Raw genomic sequence first — 23,269 nt, forward strand, 5'->3', positions numbered from 1 at the left:
CCAGACCCTGCTCTCCCAAGGGTGGGCTCTCTCACGCATCCCAGGGAGCAGAAACACATCACTTATCAGCCTGGGACATCTGAGGATGTCACCAACTGATGCTGCACTGAGGAAGTCACCAACTCCACTTGACAAATTTGGAAAGGAAAAAAAAAATTAAAATAGCAAACTGGGAGGTTTTGTTTATTTCTAATTGGCCAGGGTTTATGGGGTCCTGCCAGCATATTAAACAAAGGGTTTGCATTCAGATTGGAAAGAATGGTGTGCTTTCATCCTGCTCTGAAGCTCAGGCAAGGCTTACACACAGCCTGGAGAAGTCCTGCTCGGTTAGGATGCTCAGGTGAAGTCCCAGCTGATGAATTCAGCGTGTGTCACAGTGAGAGGTAAATAAATACCTGTGCTTTCTGCAGGGGAGCCATCCGGCAGCAGAGCACTGCAGTGCACTTCAGGCAGATCTGCAGGAAGATGCTTTTGTAATTGCTGGAGCCACAGTCCTGAGAGGGGTTGAGTATCAGCGACAGCGTGGAGCCATCTATGATCAGTCCATACTCCTGACTCAACGTCCAGCTTCTGGGCACAACAAGGAACACGTTTGGAACTTCATCAGACTGAGTCAGCCTAGCTGCTGGTATCACCTCAGTGAAAAATGCCCTGGCTTTGGGTTAATCTTCTTCCCATCCATGTTTTGGGGCTTAGCCATTTTTAAAGGCTTAGGCTTAGCACGTGCCCTCACTAAAGGAACAGTGCAACGAAGTTCAAAGCCAGCTAATAGCAGAGATGATGAGCAAAGCAAAGGAACCACTGACAGTGTCTGTGAGTACCCAGTCCCCGGGGCCCCAGCACAGCTCTACCTCTGCATCCGAAATGGGCACAGCTGTGTCCTCTGCTCACCCACCTCTTGAGGCCGGCCCTGTTTTTGGGCAGCTCCTGGATGAGCTTTTTGTGGTACTCCAGCAGCAGCTCATGGAGCCGATCCTCCTTCCTGTCGCCCTCGCCCACCGTCCTGGCCGTCAGCTCCAGCAGCTCCGTGCTGGTCTGGAACAGCCTGCAGGCGTAGCACGTGGACTTGGCCGTCTCCATCTTGTCCCCCGTCAGCACCCACACCTTCATGCCAGCGGCGTGCAGGGCCTCGATGGTCTCTGCCAGCTGCTCCTGCAGCCTGCGAGCACAAACAGAGCATCACCGCACCCGGTCACGCAGCCTGAGCCTGCCTCTGCACCCACAAACACCAGCTCAGGAGAAGGGAACCGACTTTACCCCTGCTGGGGACACCACTGCCACAGGAATAAGGATTACAAGTCAGCAATACCAAATTTTGATTTGCAGACAAAAAGAGAAATCGCTGCTTTATACTCTTGACTCTTAGGCCTCACAGTAAGAGTTTAATTTACACTTGCAGTTACTATAACTGAATGTGGAACTGAATTTGTTTTGATGTGCAAATTAATGCTGCGTGCTTAATTCACTCTCCAGAAGTGCAAGTATTTCTGTAGTTTCATTAATAAATCCCAATTCCTACTACACCAGCCAATTTAAGCAACTAGGGCACTGTGAAATGGGTTGTGCCATGGTGTAATTAATTGCCCTGGACACTGCCAGCATGTCCCTGGCTGTTCAGCTCCACCACAGCCAGTCCAGGCCACAGGGTCACGTCACAGAGGAACCACAGGCACCACAGTGCTGGTGCTGCAGTCACCTCCTTACCTGTCCTCTACAGCTGTAGCCCCAATCAGGTGCATGTCTGCTTCTGTGTCATCAAAAACCTTGGCCATCTTCTCCTCCCTGTCCTGCAGAGCCATCTTGGCCTCATTGAGCTGCCTGTCAATTCTGTCATACTCCTTTTCAGTCAGCTCCTTGAAGGCCACACAGAGCGTTCGGTAGCCATCCTGGCAGGGGAGGGAGAGAAAACAAAGTGGGAAAATGCCCTGAATCCAGGTTTTTTATAGTTCCTCACTTTAGGGTTGGTGCTTTTGTCTGCCATCAGTGCTTCTGGCAGTACTGCCCCTGAGGGCAGGGATAATTTGTTGGCTTGTGTCAAAAAAGCAACTTTCTGTGTTTGTACAGAGTAATTGTGGTTCTGCTTCTTATGTGCAGAAAGAAACCAAGAGAAGGAGCAGGGCTGGGAGCGTGCAGGCAGCAGGGAGAGCAGCACTGGGGGCCACCACACTGGGACCAGGCTGCTGATGTTACCTCTATTTTTAACTTGCCTGGAGATGCTGGACAACTGTGATGGGGACCATATAAGTATATCAAATAAAGGTGGAAGCCAACCAAACAGAAAAGGAAAGGAGCCTGACATCAAAACAATGAAGTGACACTCACATTTTCAACACTTCACTCCAGAGCAAGGTCACATCCCTGTGTTTGGAATAAGCCTTCCTGACCCCAGGAGCCAGCCAAATCCCACCCGTGTGCTCACCATGGCATTGCGGTCCACGTGGACTTTTGTTTGCTGGATTTCTTCTTGCTGCACCCTCGGAAAAATGGAGGAGTCTGCTCCTTTGCAGAAGAGAAGCAACTTTCCTAAAAACAAGTTATAAATAGTTTATGGCACTCACAAGCTGCAGAAGGAGTTAACAATGCCAACAGCAAGCAAGTGATGCAGAGGGAGGAAATCTGGGAGGACTAAAGAGGGAACTGCCAGAAACCCGACTGCCTACCAAAAATGGCCTTGGAGCAGCCTGTGAAACTCCTCTGGCTGAGACTCTGTGTGTCCCTACCTGCCTCTGAGCAAGCTTTCTGCAGGACACTGTATCTGTAAGCCTTGGCAAGCTTTCCAGGGAGGGCAAGAGCAGCATCCCAAACCTCGCAGGACTGACACTCGAGAAGGATGGTGACCTCTGCATTGTTGCCTGTTACTCCCATGAAACCCCATCCCAGCCAGGGGACATTCTCACATGTCCTCCCTGTGCCTGTTGCAGCCTGGAACCCGGCGGGCAGGCAGGCAGGGAGCTCTCCGTGGGTCACTGTTCTCATCCCCTGATGAGCTGCTGGTCCCAAACAGCTGCCGTGGAGGAAAGTTAACTCTACAGCAGCCAGTCCCAGGACAGAACTGAGTCAGAGCTAAGGGCCAGCCTGCGTGGGTGACGGGAAGGAGGAGGAGGTGTTCCACATGTGCACACAGCTGCAGAGCCCACGGGAGCTCCCTGCCTGTACCTGTGCTGGTTCTCACAATGACGCTCATGCGCCGCCGGACAGGATCAAAGTTCAGCACATGCAGAAGTTGGTACCTTCAGAGAAAGGGGAAAAAAGCTTTGGCTCAGTACAGGAAAAATAGAAAAATAACTACTGGAGACAGAAAATCACTAACAATGAGCTGCAGAAATCAATACACCCTACAAGTGGCATCAGCCACCTGGGAATGAATTTTACAGCTACTGCACAAGAAAATGGAGGAAAAAACCCAAACTGCAGCAATCCTGTGGTGCTCTGAGCATGGGACTGAGGGTGTGGGTGCCCACCAGGCTGGGCAGGGGCTCAGCAGGGAATGGGGCATCGCGTGCCACAAGCAGTTACACTGAGCCTCACAGTTAAATATGAAGTTTCCTTGTGAGGGAAGCAAGAAGTGAAACTTGCTTGTGAAGGCAAGTTTTCAGGGACTGCTGGGATTGGGTCAGTGACTCACAGATGTCCACCAAGCTGTGAGCACAGGGTAAAATCTAACTATTTTCAGCTTGGGAAGGGAAGAAAAGGTTACAGGAATGGAGCTGTGTCACGAGTTCAGGCTCACAGTGTCCTGCTGTGAGCCCCAGCCACGGCCCTTAAGGTCAGCAGCCACCTCCTGAATGCCAGGAGCCACCTGCACAAGCTGGGGCAGATGAAGGATACACACAAAGGACTGCAGGCTCCTGAGGGACCTGAATTTAGACATCACAAAACCACCCATGGGTTTTTGCAAGCGAGTCTTTTTGCCTACACCTTGATGTGCTGTGCTTTGTAAATGGGACAGGAGTCTTGGGGCAGGTCAGCACGGCCTGGCTGCCCTCAAGGAACAGCTCTGGTCAGCCTGGCAAGGTCAAACTCCATCAGCTGGGTAGGAGTGGTGCAGAAGAGCAGCCCTGTTCCCCAGCAGCACTTACATCTCAGTCTCATTCTTTTGGTTTCGGATTTTCATGAAATTGTTTTCAAGTCCTAGAAAAGTGAAACCATACCTGTCAATAAACAAAAGGACAGAAGAGCATTGAAAACACCCATTGGCACATATCACACACAGCAATGTTCTCGTTTCACCCCTGCAGTGCAGAGAGCCGAGCTGAGGGGCAGGGCTGGATGTTTGTGTGCTCCGTGCAGAGCCTGCTGTGATGTCCTGGCACCGCTCCCATCCCCTGGAGAGCCTGGGCACTGGAGCACACAGACACACAGAGCCTCTGCACATGGCCCACTGGCTCACTGGCAGCCTTACAAGCCACGAGCAAGTGCACACAGCTGCAGCAGCCTCCACCGAAACCAAGGGGGTGGCAAGGGCACAGAATCTTTGAACAGTTTGGGCTGGAGAGATCACCTAGTGCCAAACCCCTGCCAGGGGCAGGGACACCTTTCACTCGAGCAGGCCCCACCCAGCCTGCCCTTGAGCATCTCTGGGAGGGTTCAAACGTGGGGCTGACAGAAGTAACCATCCTATTATTTTGCCACTGCATGGCAAGGAAAAAGTTTCACTGCAATATTCACACGGTAACTGGTCTCTGTTTCTAGGGGATTAAAGCACAAGGCCAGGTGGGCTCCAGCAAAGAGCCCTCTGCCACATCTGGGCACTGCAGCACCCTGGGGCTGCTCTTAATGAATGCAAACCAAGGGCTCCCAGGAAGATCCTTTACAGAGCACCCCTTCAACAGGGAGCTCACCTGAGCCCACAGGCTCACAGCCCTGCAGGTTCAGCAGTGCTATCACAACATCCATCCCAGAGAGACCATGACAAGGGACCTGTCTCCTCCAGGTCACCCTCACCTCCCTCCTTCCCACCAGAGAGAGGGAATCAAAGAGCCAGCATCTGCACATCCTTACTTTTCTGCGCCTTTGACCAGAGCGATCTCATCTGGGGAGGAGGAGATGTAGGTGTATTTGCGTTCTGGGTGTGCCACCAGCCCATCCACCTGGTCTGCCTCCTTGATCTGGACCGTGTGGCACAGGCACAGGGCTCTCAGGAACAGCTCCTCACGGCTCTGGGCAGGACACAGGCAGGGAGGGAGGGCTGTTACCAGCTGAACACTCAGGTAGGAGCTGCCACAAAACCCCTACAGCCACCAGCACACACACCCCTCACCTTCTCAGCCTTGCCATAGTACTTGAGGGGCCCGTCAGGCTGGGAGAAGCCATCCACCTCTGCCATGCAGTCCTTGTACTTGTGCCCATCGATGCAGCACTCGATGAACTCCATGCTGTTCTCTGTCAAGGTGCCTGTCTTGTCTGTGAACACGTACTCCACCTGCAACACCAGGCAGCTGCCTCAGGGCTGGGCAGGGAGCCCCCAGGAACACAGCCTGGGGCATCTCAGGGCATCTGTGCCACTGTGCAGGGCACCTGGGTATCCCAACCCGACTGCAGGCACAGGTGCCCCACTGCACCCCTCTGCACTCTGCTCCTTTGTGTTTCAGCCTGTCGCACAGGGGCAGGAGGCAGCTTCTGAAGAGTTAAAACCTGTCTCCAGGCTCTTCACTTTCCCCTCATTCACTTCCCTGGGTCCTCTGCTATAGCCCTAGAGCTTGCAGAACTGCTGCTGCAGGTCTGCTGCCTCCTTTGGGGACCTTCATCTTGGAGCTGTATTTCAATTAGCTAATTGCTACTCCAAGTGTGCTTTTATTCTTGTTTTTACAGCAAAAGCAAAAGCAGGAGGCACTCAGATGCCCTGCACTCATCTCTCCTCTGCAGAGCAGGCAGGGAAGCCTGAGCTGTCTGGGTGCCCCAGCTGCACGTGCTCTGCACGCCCAGGGAGATGACTGGGCAGGCATTTTCACTAATCCTCACAGACACAGAGGCTTTTTAATTTTTAATTGAAGCAGCGAAAGCAAAGCACCCTGACACGTAGAGCGCTGCGCCTGATCCTGCCCAAAATGGAAACAATTGATGTGACCCAGTTCCTGCTCTTTCATGCACTATTTATAACCTTATCTGGCTGGCAGAGAGCGGAACCACATCCAATGGAAAGTGCCACCACAGCCCTGGGTGAGGCTCCGGCCCCAGGGGATGCCAGGGAGGGCCACAGCAAAGGGAGGGCACCCCCAGCCCCATTTCCATCCCTACAGGCCCCACAAACGCAGCACACTGACCTGGCCCAGCTCCTCGTTCAGGTCCGAGGTGTTCACCAACGCTCCCTCCTGGATCTCCTCGTCGTACATCTCCTTGTCCCAGGAGATGAAGAAGGAGCCCAAGAACTTCTGCATCTCCACCGTAACGTACATGGAGACGGGGATGATGAAATTGAAGAGGACCATGAAGGACAGGAAATCCGTGAACATCCGCAGCACCTGCACGGGAAAGAGGAGAAGATGCAGCCTGTGGCTCTCAGGGCAGATTGCAGCAGCACCTCAGGGGTTCTGGACAGCTTCTCAGAAAAGGTTAAACAGGAAAAGACAACATGAAAATGAATACAGCTGAGATACAGGGCCAAATCCCATTTCCTTTGGCACAGAAAATCCCACTGCCTTCTGCAGATCTACCAGGAACAGGAGTCCATCTCACTGCTCCACAGTGACCAAAACAGTGTTTCATAAGCATATTCCTCTCAAAATACACTGCTACAGGCCCATCCTGACCCCAGGAAACCAGAAAAGAGGAGCAGGTGGCTCGAGACCAGTCAGGCTGTGGCTGGGGTACAAGTGTGCAGTGACATCCCTGCACACAACCCATCAACTCAATAACCCACCCAGTGAGGATCCCTGCACGCTCACACTCACTCTCTCAGGCTTGACTGCCCACGTCTGGGCAAGTTTAACAAACTGGTTGACATGGCCTCAATTTAGGTTTACCTACTCAAAGCTGAAAGATATCTCGAGTTCAGATAAGGACCCAGGTTACATCAGCTGTATTTCTACATTATACAGTATTTATTTATGCTCTGCCCCTGATCCACACAAGTATCACTGTGCACAAGCACGAGGGAGGCACAAAAGAAGCACAAACAGCAGGAGAGACCAAAGGAAACAACAGCACTTTGTGTGAGCAAACAGGACTCGCAGGGCTGGCAGCAGGCACAACAGATTAAACCAAACAGCCAGAGCAAGTGAAGCTGGAGGAGGTGCTGAAACACAAATCCACTCACCTTGAACGTGTCTCTCTCTTTTTTAGTCTTCTCGTTGTACCAAGGCTCATCATTAAATGGATTACTCTGCCAGACATATTTCAGAGTCGTGCACACAGTGGCCTTGCCCAATAAGATGCATAAATACACTATCAAGAAAGCGTTGATGGATCTGAAAAACAGGTTTCTTTTTTAAATTCTTGCAGCTATTTTTATAGAGAAAAACATGTAAATAGGCAAGAACAAGACTTCCTTACTTTCAAGAAGGGAATTACAGAACAAGTGCTTTTGACACTGCTGATATTCAGGGTCAGGTTCATATATTTACACATTTCTTAATTTTGTTTTCAAATAAAAAAGCTACTAAATGATTCTGCTTCTTGCAAGATATGCTTTATCAAATACCCAGATTTTTCTATGCAATCAGAGAGCATCTGAAACAAAAGGCAGTGGTATGGGGATTACTTCTGTACCAGCCATCCATTAGAAACAATCCCAAACCCAACAGGTTTTACCGATTCTCTCCTGAACACAAGTACTCACTTCTCCACTGCAGAGCGTTTCTGAGATTTCCCTTGGTAGTTGAGAGCCATTTTTGTTTCCATGCCAGTATAGACTGCAACTCCTGCAGGAACCAAAGCAGGGCCCATAAGGGACAGAGCCTGGAGGGAGCAGCTGGCACTGGGCCACCAGGGCAGCGGTGCTTACACCAAACCCAGTCCCAGCTGCAGCAGGAGGCACCACCCAGGGGCTGCTCTGCTCCAGAAACACCTGAGGCTGCCCAGGAGTGGCCCTGCTGCACCCCAGAGCAGGAGCCATGGATCACACAGAGTGAGGAATGGCCCTGCTGCACCCCAGAGCAGGAGCTCATGGATCCCACAGAGCCCATGGATCACACAGAGACACGAACGTCATTGCTGCACCCCAGAGCAGGAGCCATGGATCACACAGAGACACGAATGTCATTGCTGCACCCCAGAGCAGGAGCCATGGATCACACAGGGCCAGGAATGTCATTGCTGCACCCCAGAGCAGGAGCCATGGATCACACAGGGCCAGGAATGTCATTGCTGCACCCCAGAGCAGGAGCCATGGATCACACAGAGCCCATGGATCAAACAGGGCCAGGAATGCCCCTGCTGCACCCCAGAGCAGGAGCCATGGATCACACAGAGCCCATGGATCACACAGAGCCATGAATGTCATTGCTGCACCCCAGAGCAGGAGCTCATGGATCACACAGAGCCCATGGATCACACAGGGCCAGGAATGCCCCTGCTGCATCCCAGAGCAGGAGCCCATGGATCACACAGGGCCCATGGATCACACAGAGACACGAATGTCATTGCTGCACCCCAGAGCAGGAGCCATGGATCACACAGAGCCCATGGATCACACAGGGCCAGGAATGTCATTGCTGCATCCCAGAGCAGGAGCCCATGGATCACACAGGGCCCATGGATCACACAGGGCCAGGAATGTCATTGCTGCATCCCAGAGCAGGAGCCCATGGATCACACAGGGCCCATGGATCACACAGGGCCCATGGATCACACAGGGCCAGGAATGCCCCTGCTGCACCCCAGAGCAGGAGCCCATGGTTAATTAACACACCTGGGCACCCCTGCACATGGAACCAGCACCTCCCAGTTTCACCTGGCCACTCTGCAACCAGCTTGCATGAAAACTGCACAGCCCAGGTAGACAGGCAGCAGAGATGTTCCCCCTCCAGATTCAGCAGGGAACATCTACATTTGTCACCACTTATCAGAACTATTTAAATAAACAAACAAAAATAACTTCACCGTAAATCTTCTTGGTATTTTTGAGGGTAGCACCTTTCAACAACAGGTTTTCAGGACCCAAAGACCTAAAAGAAATTATAACATTACATCACTCAAAGAACATTTAAACTACCTCATAAATTAGAATTAGAATAGAAAGACAAACAAAGTTTCCTCATGTCTGATTACATGATTTGATTTGTATGTTAAATTGGGGCCTTGCCTGAGTTTTTCTCTTTATGTAATTACATTTCCATTTCATCTTACAAATACCATCCCTGATGCAAGACTCCACTCTCATTGGGGGATTTTCAGTAAGGCTTTTGAGGACTAACTGCAAAGTGTTCAGATCCAGTACATTCCAGTACTCATACAAAAATGCAGTGTTAAAATCATCAGAAGCCTGTCCATTCCAGCCCAGTCAGTCAATGCTGGCAGCCCCATTTGTGTTTTTATTTCTCTTTGAAACCCCCAGATTTTTGCTCCCAGGGTATGAACAGCCCCAGCAGAGCACAAAACCCATCCCGCATGCTCTGGTGAGAGCCAATGCTTTGGATGGGTTATGAACATCACCTGCTCATTTTTTCTGTGGAACACTCTGATTGATGTTTGAGCTCTTGCTTACCTTCCAATGACAATATTTTACCACTGCCTGATAAATTTGTGCCCCATCAGCAGGGCAGGACATTACCAGGTGGTTCTGCACTGCTTCCCCAAAAGGGGCTCAAACAAACCACAGGATGGCAGAAGGGAGGCCTCCTTTTAGAATGAAATCTTTGGAATGGTTTAAGAAAAAAATTCCCAAATTATGGCAGGACAGGCTCAGATCTCTGAAATTCTCTGTAGATGCCCAACAGGCAGCTGCAGGACCAACCTGGCTACAGGCTCTTGGTTACTCCCATAGATGATAATCCTTCCAACAAATCTGTGATAAAAATATGAGAAACTTGTATTACAGACACATTATAAACACTATAAAAACAACAAAATAACAAAAATAACATTGACGGGAAATGGAAGCAAATCCAGAAACAAGTGAATCTGACAGTTTAATGTTTCAGAGGGCTGGCTGTGCTCAGGACAGGGAGAAGCCACACAGCCCAGCACATCCCCACTACACACTGCAGCACCCCAGAAAACCTCCCTAAGGGGTCTAAAAACAGAGAACTCACTCGTGGAAGTCATTCAGCCCAATGCATCTTACTGGAAGGTTAAAAACAGGTGCAGGGACCATTCCTGCTGCTGAGCTGACAAAAACCAGCTCTGACAAAAACCAGCTCATTGTACCACAAGAACTGCTGCACAGGGGAGGCTCTTCTGCAGAGACACTGAGCTCTGAAGACTTTGCCATGCTCATACAGAGGAGGCCCAGCAGCTTATCAGTGCCTTGAGCCACCTTTTGGTCTCTGCCCACAGGGGATGGCATTTGCTTTGCTGAGCTGCAGATGCCCGAGTGACGGTGCTGGGGTGTGTGCAGGGGTGACCCCAGGCAGCACAGGCAGGGGAGGAGGCAGGGGGGAGGCAGGGGGGCCACACTCACTTGTAGAGGTCGGGCTGGGGCTGCTCACACTCGATGGTGGCCGTGAGGGTGTCGATGGCTTCGTCGGTGCAGAGCACGGCGGTGTCCCGCACGGCGTAGTGGGTCTGCACAGGGGCACAGGCAGGGTCACCGCAGGCCCAGCAGCACTCCCACCCCAAGCTTTGCACCCCATCACTCAAAATGTACAGGCCTGTCAGCACCAGCAGCTCCCCAGAGCCCTCACCACGCTCCCACAAGGCAGCTGAAGCATCTTTCAGAGACAGAATGAAGTCACTGATGAGACAGAATGAAGTCACCGATGCTAAGAGAAACCACAGCAGCAAGCAGCTGCTGGCTGTCTCAGCAAGGCATCCCCCAAAAGCAGAGCATCCCTGGATTTTCCCGGGGGACCTGCCCTGCCTGGGGTGGAGGGAGGCTGCAGGTGGCCCCGTGGAGGAGGAGCTGCCCACCTGCCCTGGCTCCTGATGGCAACCACACAGCAGCTCCAGCAGCAGGACCAGGCACAGCCCTGGCTGACTCCCAGCTATTTTTAGCAGCTGCTGCTGCAAAGGTTCATCTCTCATAATTAACTGAAAAGCCCACAAAGGATCTGCTCGCTGCCTTTCAGGCTCTATTTATAGGAGCTGCTCAGAGCTCCCAGTCACAGCAGGCTCACGGCAGGCTGCCTCAATCCATCTTCATAAACAAATTCATTAAAGCGCTTCCTCCGCTCCTGACGTGTGCATCCCTGCCCTGTGCACCCCAGGATTACACACTGCAGCCGTGGAGTGAGCCATCCCCTCCTCTGTGTGCATCCCTGGAGTTACACACACTGCAGCCATGGCAGGAACCATCCCCTCCTCTGTGTGCTCCCCTGATGTGTGCATCCCTGCCCCGTGCATCCCTGCCCTGTGATCCCAGGATTACACACACTGCAGCCATGGCAGGAGCCATCCCCTCCTCTGTGTGCTCTCCTGACGTGTGCATCCCTGCCCCGTGCATCCCTGCCCTGTGATCCCAGGAGTTACACACACTGCAGCCATGGAGTGAGCCACCCCCTCCTCTGTGTGCATCCCTGGAGTTACACACACTGCAGCCAAGGCAGGAGCCATCCCTTCCTCTGTGTGCATCCCTGCCCTGTGATCCCAGGATTACACACACTGCAGCCATGGCAGGAGCCATCCCCTCCTCCGTGTGCTCTGCTGACCTGCCTGCCTCCTCAGCACACATGGACACGTCACAGCTTTGGCCAAAACTGCTCCTGCAGGACCAAAGCCAGCCCTTGTGGGGGGTTTGCAATGCCCCCATCAGCAGAGACACTGTGCAGTTACTGAGGGATACTTCAAAGCCACCTCCCAATCAATTCCAGGATCTTTACACCCTTTAGTGCATTTAGAAAACACATGTTCTGTTAGCTAACATATGGCCAAAGATTTGTGCTTCAAAGACAGAGCCCTGACCAAATCTCTTTTACATTTCTATTCCAGTTTCACTCAATCAGGCACCTTTCCCATACCTCAACCTGATATGCTCCAAATCCCAGAAAAATCCCCAGCAGGAAGGCAGCAGGTACCCCTGCAGAAGAGGTTTGGTGACTACCCAAATGTGCTTCCCTCACTCACTCCCCTTTTACAGCAAACCCTGGTTCCTGATGTTAGATCTATTTCCCCAAACAGAGCTGGCTTTTCTATTCCCTCTCCCCCTTCAAACTCATCTTCCCCTCCTCATGAAACAGGAGACAGCTCCCAGTCACCTACAGGAATCCACAAACCAAGAAAAAAACAGCACAGCGCTTGATCTAGAAACTCAGCATCACATCTCCAGGCTCACAGGCTGGTAAGAGCCAAGACTGCACAAGTAATGTGAACTGATGCATGTATCACACCTGACACAAATAAGCAACAGCCTTTAACATGGTTGGCTATTTCTAGCCTCAAGGCACTTCAGAGCTCCAGCTCCTCCTCACTAGTGGAGCCAGCACTGTGCCACAGCTCCCACTCAGGTTATCCAGCACCAGCCAGCATGGAGAGGAGCCACAAATCCCAGAACAGCACATCAGCTCCACAGTGGTGTTCCCACTGACTTCACAGCGTGCTGGAATGAATCATGTCATGGTCAAGCACCTTCCAGTCCCACTGCTGCAGCTGCTAGTGTCTGTGTATTTATCATATACTTGTTATATTGTTATAGTATTATTATAGTCTGCATTATACTTATACAAATATTTATCAAACTCAAATGAAACCAAACATTCATGTCTTCTGACGTATATAAGCTCTTTGTTGTTGCTTCTTTCCCCAGTTTAGAGAAGGGGAGATACAGAAAGAAAGAAAGAAAATAAACTGGAGATACTCATCCTGAGCAGGACTAGTATTAATTTTCACTGCTTGCTCCAGGGAAAGGGAGGAAAAATCCCAGAAGCAATGCATTTCTCATGCTGGTGAAAACAAAGAGAGCAGGCCATCCCCCAAACAACCCATGCCCCAGGGCTCACTGCTGAGCAGAGCACAGACCATGCCCCAGGGCTCACTGCTGAGCAGAGCACAGACCATGCCCCAGGGCTCACTGCTGACACCCTAGAGGCACACAAGAGCAGGAGCTGCTGGAGAGCCAGGCAGCCACAGGGACAGGCTCCATGCAGCAGCCCCCAGCCCAGCCCAGCCCCAGCAGGGCCATGCCCAGGTGCCCACACAGCCCCAGCAGGGCCATGCCCAGGTGCCCAGCTCCAGCAGGGCCATGCCCAGGTGCCCAGCTCCAGCTGCCCTCACAGCCCCTGCAGGGCCATGCCCAGGTACCCAGCCCCAGCAGGGCCATGCCCAGAGACCCAGCTCCAGCTGCCCTCACAGCCCCTGCAGGGCCATGCCCAGGTGCCCACACAGCCCCAGCAGGGCCATGCCCAGGTGCCCAGCTCCAGCTGCCCACACAGCCCCAGCAGGGCCATGCCCAGGTGCCCAGCCCCAGCAGGGCCATGCCCAGGTGCCCAGCCCCAGCAGGGCCATGCCCAGGTGCCCAGCTCCAGCTGCCCTCCCAGCCCTGACCTTGAAGTTGGACTCGCCGTCCAGGCTCGCTGTGGTGACATAGCAGGTGCCATCAGTGCTGCTGGAGGCCAGAAATATCAAATCACAGGGGAAGGTCTCATCTGCTTTCACTTCCACGATGTCTCCAACCTAGGAGAAAGGAAGCACTCACATGAACAGCCCTCTCAGGTGTTTTTAGGTGAGTGTGATTCAGCTTCTCTCAAAGGCAGGCTGGGGTCCAGGGGGTGCACAGATCCCTGACCATCACTCCAGAGCCTGAAGGGTCACCCAGCCCTGCACTGACTCAGAGCACCCACAGGGCACAGCCAGTGTTTATTCCTCTGCTAAATCCTGATGGAGCAAGAGACTGTGCTTGCCTGGAGTGCGCTGTGATAAATTAACATCAGAGCCAAGTGTACTTTCCTGGTGTCCTTGGGAGAGCAGGAAATAGAAGAGGACTGCCTGTCCTGGAGAAGTGCAAAATGCTGACAGATGTGTCACCTGTCAGCCCGGTACAGCTTTTGTGAGACAGCTTTTCAAAAGAAATCAAAGGCAGCCTCACTCCTTCACTGGGAGCAGCTCTGGAGCATCTCAGCTCAAAGTGGGCAAGTTGGGGCAGCTCTGACCCAGCACAGCCCTCCTCCCCTGCCCCGTCCCCTCAGCACAGCTCTGTGCTGCCATCAACCTCAGTGAGAGCCACACACGGGTTCTCAGGTAACAGTTACCTTGATTTTTTCACTCTCTTTCCGCACTTGCTTTGCATTTTCCACGACAAAGACGTTGCTTTTGTTCACCTCGTTGTCAGCTCTGTGCCTCAGCCAGTCCTCGTACCCCTACAGCACAGACACAGGCAGCACAAACCCCTTACAAAGTGAGTAAACTAACGAAAAGGAGGAGTGAGGATCACAGGGACACGTGGAAACAATGAATAAGGCAACTGTCCTCAGACCTCCTTCATGCCTGACAAAACACCAACCAGAGCAGCTCAGACTGAATCAATTCATTTAGAAAACCTCCATATGCATATTTGACAGATTCAGAACAGATTAAAATAACACAAAAATAATCTATATGCGGGGCATGCAACAAGCAGCTGAACTACTGTAACACATTTCTATTATTCTGAGCTGTGGTAAGAACAGACTGACAATATGAATAATACACTCAGCAGCCTGCAACTCCTTCCTATGGTAACGCAGGATGAGGCTCTTCCTCTTCAGCCTTCACTGGAGCAATGAGCATTGAGATCTGAGGCAGAGAGATTTTATTCTACCTCTCCCTTTCCAGCCCCCGTGGATGAAACTTCTTTCTTTATTATTCACTCAGGAAATTTTAAATGGCATGTGTGCCTGTGATGGGAGGCAAGAGGTCTTTCAGCACTGCCAGGAGATGAGGAGCACACGTTTGCAGGACTGGTGAGTGGCTGAGCAGAACCTGTCCTTCCCACACGGAGCAGAGCGTGGGTGTATTTGGAGCACGTCTCTGCAAGGACTCGGGGAGCATTTCCAAGAAGAGGAAAAACATTCCTGCAACACCAGGCCTACGGCAGAAAGCTTACTGACCCTCCTGGCCTGCTTTCAACAGCACAGGGATGCTTTCCATTGCTAGAACTGGAGACACCAACCCCACAGCCAAAGTGCAGCCTCTCCTGGAAAGCACCAGCGCCCAAATCACCCTCTAAAGGGGGCACCAAACCTACCAGCACACGTTGGTGGCCTCTGAGCATATTTAAATACACATTTCTGTGCCTGTCTCACAGAGCATCTCCCCCACAGTGACAGCTGTACCTGTTTGATAGCTGTGACAGTGATGACAAAGAAGAGCGGGAGGCCACTGGTCACCGGGCTGGTTGGGGTGTCCACTATCACCTGCAGGACAAAAATGGACTGCTGAGCCCTGGGTTTCAGGCTGCAGATAAAACCAAACCTCTGCTGATGGGGGAAAAGGGTGCTGGTCCCACTGAGGGCAGCTCAGAGCCCAGCACAGGAGAAAGGCAAGGAAGAGCAGCACCAGTCATCTTGAACCACTGACACTGGGAGGCTAAAAATAACAGCCATCAGCCCAAATTACCTGTGAAATACACTGCAGAACAGAACATGAATATTTAAGCAAAGCAGAAATGCAGGCTTTGTGTTTGAGCTCTCAGAGTGGAGCTCAGAGCATGCTGTAGGCACCATGGCTGCAGAGGGGCCCGGGGCACAGCTGGATCCTGATGAGCTCCAAGCACAGCCCAAACCTCTGCTCAGCAGCCAAACCCCCGGGCTGTGGGAGCTGCTGCTCCCTCTGACATGGCCCAAAGGGTGAAATGGCAGGGCAGGCTCCCAAGGGGCAGGGAGCCCGTCCCACCTTCCCAATACACCACAGGCTGCTCATTTCCCTGCTGCTCCTGGGGACACTGGGAGCACCAGGGGCTCTGATGAAAGGGACAGGGGAGCTCAGCAGAAAGGCTTTGTGTGCCCACAAAGGGCCTTTGTCTCTTGTTTGTGCTTCCCCAGCACGCTCACACAACAGCAGCATTTGGGAATTTATTGTTTCAGGCTGCCTGGAAAAAGCTGTGCTAAGGACAGGACTCCTCTTATCAGATACGTGGACATTTTTGACTATGAAATGCTGTGCACTGCAGTATCACCCAGCCCTACTGAACCCAGATAACCCTTGGTACAGCAAATGCACAGAGTGGCCCTGAGTGCCTTTCTGAGGCAGGGGATGTCTCAGCATGACAAGCACCTGGGCAAGGGGCTGCTCTGTGCAGCAGCCAGGATCAGGGCTGGGCTCTGCTCAGCTGGGTCTGTGTGCTCTCTAACCCACCACAAGGCTGCTTCCTGATTTTAGAGGTGTTCACAGAATGAAGGCCAGGAGGAGCAGCAGGCTCTTCTCTCACCTGTGCCTGAAACAGGCAAGCAGCGAGACAAACCCAGTTTGTGGCTACAATCAGGAATATTCCCTGCTCTCCACAGCCAGAGGGTCAATAGATAAAATGTAATAGCACGTCACTAAGCGGCCAGCTACACAAAGAGGACATCCTGACTCCAGGGTATCGCTTCAGTTCAAGGCAAATTACAAATTGGGTCTGACAAAGTGGAGCAACGCCAGCGCAATGAGGAGATGGAGGCAAGCCAGCTGACGCCAGAGCAAATTGGCCTTTCATGTCACACTGCCAGCAGAGCCACACACAGCCAGGGCTGGGAACCCTGCTCCTGCACAGCACAGCATTCAGGCACCCATCCCAGTGTCTGCAATGAATCTGCTGCTTTGCCCAGGCAGAGCAACTTCCTCAAGCTTCCAAAACTCATCCTAGGCATTTTCTGAATTTTACTGAGTACATCCTATCTCTCCTGCTTGCCTTGAAACTCATGATATCTGAGACACAAAAATATCATACCACTTGGGGAAATATAGAGATAAGAAACAGAAGTAGTAATGGTGACAAAAACCAGATCTTAATTGTGTAGCATCAATTGTATTTTCAGTGGCTGAATGATCTTAACAGTTAGAATTAAGATGGTTTTTCAGTGTTTCAGCAGTCACTCAAACCCCATCTCAGGCCCACTTATTTTAATTATTTTGATGCCTTGGATGGTGTGGCAGAATTATAACAGCCTCCAAGTTCAAAATTTCCAAACTTCTTATAAGCACAAACAGTTCTAAAGCTCGGCTCTTGTTCAAGCCGTGTTTAACATCAGTTAAGCCCAAACCAAACTCACGCTCAGCCTCGAAGCTCTTACCTGCACGAGGAAGATGATGAGGAAGTAGAAGTTGGCAATTCTTCGAAACTGCTCGAAAAGGTTCTTGGGGAGGAAGTTCCAGAGGGTGTACTGTGGGGAGAGAGGGCACTGAGACAGAGGCAGGCTGGCAGCAGAGCCACGGCGGGACGGGCAGCACACAGGGAGAGCAGCTCTGCCCTGGCACGGCAGGGGAGCACAGCCCCAGAGCCAAAACCGGGAGCACAGTGCAGCTGGGGCTGAGGTCACATCAAATTCACAATTCCCACACTGCAGCCGGGGCTGAGGTTACATGAAATTCACAATGCCCACACTGCAGCTGGGGCTGAGGTTACATCAAATTCACAATTCCCACACTGCAGCTGGGGCTGAGGTTACATCAAATTCACAATTCCCACACTGCAGCTGGGGCTGAGGTTACATCAAATTCACAATTTCCACACTGCAGCCGGGGCTGAGGTTACATCAAATTCACAATTCCCACACTGCAGCTGGGGCTGAGGTTACATCAAATTCACAATTCCCACACTGCAGCCGGGGCTGAGGTTACATCAAATTCACAATTCCCACACTGCAGCCGGGGCCGAGATCCCACCAAATTCCTGCTCCAAGTTCCAAGCTCTCTGCTGGAACACTGAACAGTCAGAGGTGGCTCACAGTGAGACAACATCTAAAAAGGCATTTGTACACAGGTGACTTCGTTACAACGTAGCCCAAAGTGCACGCATTTTTTCCAAATTCCCAAAACCATCTCAGAGATGTTTTTGTTAAAAAAAAAAAAATGTAGCCATGCTTGCCCGTACAAATTCAGTATTAGGTTGTGCTTCATTATAATTTTAAGAAGGCTGCTGAATCATTTACTTTGGAAAGCATGCAGAATTTAAGAACAACATGGAAAATAATGGGTCTCATATCTATCTTTCCGTCTGTCTGGAATAAAAAAAAATAAACAGTCAAGTCTCAAGACTAATGCCCACTTAATTATAAAAGAGACTGGACAGGTCCCAGGCCTAGCAAATATAAAAGGGAAAAAGAACAAGGACATAACATTCAAAAATAAATCAAGGAAGAACTAAAATTAGTGCTAAAGCAAACCATTTGTCAGTGAGGGAGCTGAGCTGGGGGAAGGTGTCCTCACTCAGGCCCCTCTGCGTGCCAGCAAACATCAATGGCAATGCTGCACCAGCTAAACAGACTGAAAGCTCTTCCCAAAAATAAACCCAGACATACAAAAACTGATAAGATCCAAGATGCACAGAGAAACAAAGGCGAGGGAAAAACCCCTCTGCAGCTCAAGTACAGCAAAACTGAAGCCTGAGTGCATGCTGAGCATCAGCAATGCTGAGCACTGGCATACGTATCCAGCTGTGTTGACAATATGGAATGCCACTTGTTTGATATTTTACTCCAATTGGCTTCAAATCTTTCGAAATAGCTTCATGAATGTCATGGAGAAAAGCTAAGCAGAAGGCAGATGGGTGTCATCACAGTTCTCCACCATAAACAAAAGCTGCATTAATACCATATGAATGTTTCCCCCTCTTCCATCCAAAGGGATAAACAGAGCATGGTTATTTTTGTCCTATCTCAAGAAAGAAAAATCCCACAGAATTAAAAAAAAAAGAAGGAATCACATTTTTAAGTCCCTTTATAAAGTAATGCCCTTTATAAAATAAAATTTGAGCTGCTGTTATCTCATGCTGTATTATACACCTGTCTTTTCTTCCCAAAGGGGATGTGAGGAAACTTTAAAAAACACACCAAAAAAATCCCCAACCCCACAAAATCAACGTGTCCACGTTTTGCTCTTACCCAGCCTACAAGAAAGGAACTTGTCCACATCTCCACTGGCAAAAGAAATCCCCAGAGAGAGCTGGAGCTGTGTGCCAGGGCTGTGCCAGTCTGCTGCACCTGCAGGGGCACCTTTGCCTCCATCCTGGAGGAACTCAGGCTCCCCCAGTTTCCAAACCCAGCACCAGGGCAAACCAGGGGGAGCACCCAGGCTGAGCGAGGGTGCCCTGGGCGGGCAGGGGGCTCACCTTGGAGGAGACAATCCTGTTGTCACAGAACTTCTGTGCCACGTACGCCTCGGTGTCCGCCACGGGCCGGTGCCCGACCAGCACGGTGCGCGTGCCCACCCGCTTCTCCTCCCCAGCACACTGTGGGCAAAGAGAGACAGCTGTGAGCCCCAAAGAACCCAAATATCTGTGTAAAACCAGCTTCTGCTCCCCAGCACACTGTGGGCAAAGAGAGAGAGCTGTGAGCCCCAAAGATCTGTGTAAAACCAGCTTCTCCTCCCCAGCACACTGTGGGCAAAGAGAGAGCTGTGAGCCCCAATATCTGTGTAAAACCAGCTTCTGCTCCCCAGCACACTGCGGGCAAAGAGAGACAACTGTGAGCTCCAAACATCTGTATTCAGAGCTTCTCCTCCCCAGCACACTGTGGGCAAAGAGAGACAGCTGTGAGCCCCAAACATCTGTATTCACAGCTTCTCCTCCCCAGCACACTGTGGGCAGCAAAGAGAGAGAGCTGTGAGCCCCAAAGAACCCAAACATCTGCATTCACAGGCTCCAGCTCCTCAGCACACTGCACTGCTCACTGGAAATAAGGCAGCTGGAACTCAGAAATTCACCTCACTGCCCCAGCCAAAGCACAGAGGATGAAGAAGAGTAAGGTCATTTACCAAAATCAAGGACATGCTGAGCCTGGAACACAGCTTTGCTCAGGCATCAGCTCAGGAGCACAGCCCACCCTGCACCCCACCAGGACAGGTCACTGCACTGCTGCTGCCTGCATCTGCAGCCTGTGCCAGGTTGTTTTTCCTTCTTGAAGGAGAACTTGTCTTTATCAAGCACTTCAAGGCATTAGGAACATAATTTAGCATCTATACATCTCTCCCTAGTCCCAACCTGGAGAATCCTTCTGCTCTGGGTTTATTCACTGCATGAGGAAGATGCCAACTGCACCCTCCCTTACACTCACTCTTCTGCCCAACCCTCAAACCCTTGCAGGATGTCTCACCACCACACTGGCACAAACAGATTTAGTGCTCAGCTCAAAAACCAGAAGGGTCTGCTTCTGCTATTTAAAAACCTCAGCTAAAATCACGAACGACGAAGCAGACAGCTTCACAGCACAAACTCCCCGAGATGACACACACGGTGCTGGGGAGCCAGCTGGGGGTTTAATTTAGAGCAGAATGAGATGTCACAAGTGACTGTCATGGGGGCTGCTGACAGCCCCGGTGCTCAGCAGCAGGATGAGGGAGCTGCAGCAGAACAACCTCGGCAGGGAACAGGGCTGCCTGCAGGAGAACACAGCCCTGCACAAAGCCAAAGACACCTGGGAGCAGCACGGGGCTCAGCAGAGCCCAGCCACCTCTGGGGCAGTGACAGCACCTGCAAAGCACAGACAGACCCCCTGGCCAAAGAGAGGGTGTTAACACACAGTACCTGAATGCACCAAAAGCACTGGAGCTCCTCTACTTCAATGTAACCCTTCAGCATTTCCAACTTTTGTAGCTTCTTTTGAAGCCTTTCCCAGCCTGTGACAAAGGTGAGGCCAGGCAGGTCCCTGCAGCTCTCAGGGGCTGAGCAGCACCCTGGGCTCTGTCCCCATCGGCACACCCAAGTTCCACACTGAACCAGAAAACTTTATTTTCAAAAGCAACAGAACTGTGCAACTGTGCAAGTTGAAAAATCAGCTTTTCATTCCGTCCAGGTTCCCCCTTTCACTTAACAAAGTGTCCTTGCCACAGATGCTCACAGCCAAGGAGAAGACCTGGTGGGCACCACAAAGCATTTTGTGATGCTGAACTTAAAATTACACAGTGAATTTAAAATCCCCACAAAGAGCAAATGGGGGAAGAGGGGTGAGGGGGAAGGAGTGGTGTTAGAGCAGGGTAAGATTTCCTTAGAGTTCAGTTTTCAAGTTTTAAAACATGAACAGGGAAGACATTTCTCAGTTTACGGCTCGAGGGCACTACCAGGCAGCAGGGCTGCTGAAACACCAGCAGAGACTCCTCATACTCCACTTTGCCATACTAATCCTCAATCCCACACTTGCTTACACTGAAACCCCCCCAGAGCAGGTCCCAGAAGTGCCCAATGCCTGTCCCAAGCCAGCTGCCCAGCACAGGCCCAGCCTCTGCAGATGGATGTGCAGGAGTGCCCTGGATCCAGCTCAGCATCCCTCATCCACAGGGCTCATCACAGGCAGCTTGGAAAGGTACAAACAAAGCCAGCTGGAGAAAAGGCCAAGACAAGGCCTGGGACTATCTGCTGCTTGGGGAAAGGGTCAAACCCAAAAATTTAAACAGTTAAAACCAGTGGATCTGAAGCAGCAATAACAGCAGAATGGATCCTGCTGCACCAAAGGAAGCAGCAGCTCTTCCCTTCCTCTGTTTCCCACCCATGCCCACACACCTGTAATAAGGAAGCATTTTTACACCATGCCTGTACCTGGGGAGGGGTGCCACACCACAGCCATGCTCACAGCTCCAGGGGCTCAGAGCAGGAGGATCCTCGTGCCCCACACGATGTCCCTGCACCCCGACAGAGCCAGCAGCGACCACCTCCACCCCAGCAGCGACCAGCTCCACCAGCCCCCAAACCGGGCAGGGCTGGCACACAGCTCCAGACTGGGGAATGCCACCGTGCCCAGCCACACCAGCAGCAAACTGCACCTCTTCAAAGCACAAACCAGACCCACAAAGGCTCCCTGCTGTACCTGCTGCATTGTGGAGGTGCCAGCCACGGCGTGCCCAAGCTGAGCCCCAGGAGCAGGAGGCAGAGCCATCCATCCACGCCACAGCAGTGCCAGGCAGCTGAGACAGACGTCCCCACGCTGGTCCCACCGTGTGCCCGAGCAGGCTCTGGAGCCAGGCGTGCCTGCTGAGCATCCCTGCAGCTCAGGGAGGAAGGAACAGCTTCCCCTGCCCGCTGGCACAGCGCTGGGGAGGAGCAGGGTCAGGGTCTGCCACTCTCACCCTGGCACGGAAACCGGCGAGCTCTGCCTAAAGCACTGCTGGGACAGTGTTCACTAGGATCCCCAAAAGTGTTCACTAGGACCCCCAAAAGTGTTCACTAGGATTCCCCAAAAGTGTTCACTAGGATTCCCCAAAAGTGTTCACTAGGACCCCCAAAGCGTTCACTAGGACCCCCAAAGCGTTCACTAGGATCCCCCAAAGTGTTCACTAGGATCCCCAAAGTGTTCACTAGGATCCCCAAAGCGTTCACTAGGACCCCCAAAGTGTTCACTAGGATCCCCCAAAGTGTTCACTAGGATCCCCAAAGTGTTCACTAGGATCCCCAAAGTGTTCACTAGGACCCCCAAAGTGTTCACTAGGACCCCCAAAAGCGTTCACTAAGATCCCCAAAAGTGTTCACAAAGGATTCCCCAAAGTGTTCACTAGGATCCCCCAAAGCGTTCACTAGGATCCCCAAAGTGTTCACTAGGACCCCCAAAGTGTTCACTAGGATCCCCAAAGTGCTCACTAGGATCCCCAAAGTGTTCACTAGGATCCCCAAAGTGTTCACTAGGATTCCCCAAAGTGTTCACTAGGACCCCCAAAGTGTTCACTAGGATCCCCACAATGTTCACTAGGACCCCCAAAGGCGTTCACTAGGATTTCCTGACTGGCCATGGAGAGCACGGTGCACGTGAAGCCCCAGAGCAGAGGAGAACCCCGATCCAGGTGTGGTGTGTGGGCTGACCAAGCCACACAAGTTCAGGATCAGCTCCTAGGGGGGATCTCACCCTCCAATCCCCTCAGCTGCTCACCTGCAGCCTCACCTCACACCGAGGGCAATGCCAGGGTGACAGTGGCACTGTAACCCCGTGGTGCGTGCCAGCCCTCCCACCACTCACAGCATTTCATTCCCATTCCCTCCGCACCCACGGTGCCACAGCTGCCACAACCAGAGCTGGAAGGGTCACAGCCCATCGTGCCCAGCCCCGGAGGGTGAGCACAGCCCAGGCTGCTCAGAACTCGA

General features: G+C 51.9%; 1 protein-coding gene across 2 annotated transcripts in view; it reads right to left on the minus strand.

Annotated features, from left to right (window-relative positions):
• Positions 1–23,269, minus strand: part of ATP11C (ATPase phospholipid transporting 11C) — a 54,346-nt gene that overhangs the window by 16,190 nt on the left and 14,887 nt on the right. For both annotated transcript variants that reach the window (XM_058032481.1, XM_058032482.1), the window contains exons 2-20: positions 19,316–19,435; positions 17,280–17,369; positions 15,342–15,422; positions 14,280–14,387; positions 13,576–13,704; positions 10,559–10,662; positions 9,893–9,943; positions 9,040–9,104; positions 7,778–7,859; positions 7,256–7,406; positions 6,264–6,461; positions 5,261–5,422; positions 5,002–5,159; positions 4,080–4,151; positions 3,157–3,230; positions 2,420–2,523; positions 1,705–1,886; positions 896–1,159; positions 396–570 (exon numbers count right to left, since the gene is read on the minus strand). In XM_058032481.1, the coding sequence (XP_057888464.1) occupies positions 396–570; positions 896–1,159; positions 1,705–1,886; positions 2,420–2,523; positions 3,157–3,230; positions 4,080–4,151; positions 5,002–5,159; positions 5,261–5,422; positions 6,264–6,461; positions 7,256–7,406; positions 7,778–7,859; positions 9,040–9,104; positions 9,893–9,943; positions 10,559–10,662; positions 13,576–13,704; positions 14,280–14,387; positions 15,342–15,422; positions 17,280–17,369; positions 19,316–19,435 (2,370 nt within the window). The remainder of the gene's footprint in view (positions 1–395; positions 571–895; positions 1,160–1,704; positions 1,887–2,419; positions 2,524–3,156; positions 3,231–4,079; positions 4,152–5,001; positions 5,160–5,260; positions 5,423–6,263; positions 6,462–7,255; positions 7,407–7,777; positions 7,860–9,039; positions 9,105–9,892; positions 9,944–10,558; positions 10,663–13,575; positions 13,705–14,279; positions 14,388–15,341; positions 15,423–17,279; positions 17,370–19,315; positions 19,436–23,269) is intronic.

The sequence above is a fragment of the Melospiza georgiana genome, chromosome 12, assembly GCF_028018845.1.
Source record: "Melospiza georgiana isolate bMelGeo1 chromosome 12, bMelGeo1.pri, whole genome shotgun sequence".
NCBI lineage: Eukaryota > Metazoa > Chordata > Aves > Passeriformes > Passerellidae > Melospiza > Melospiza georgiana.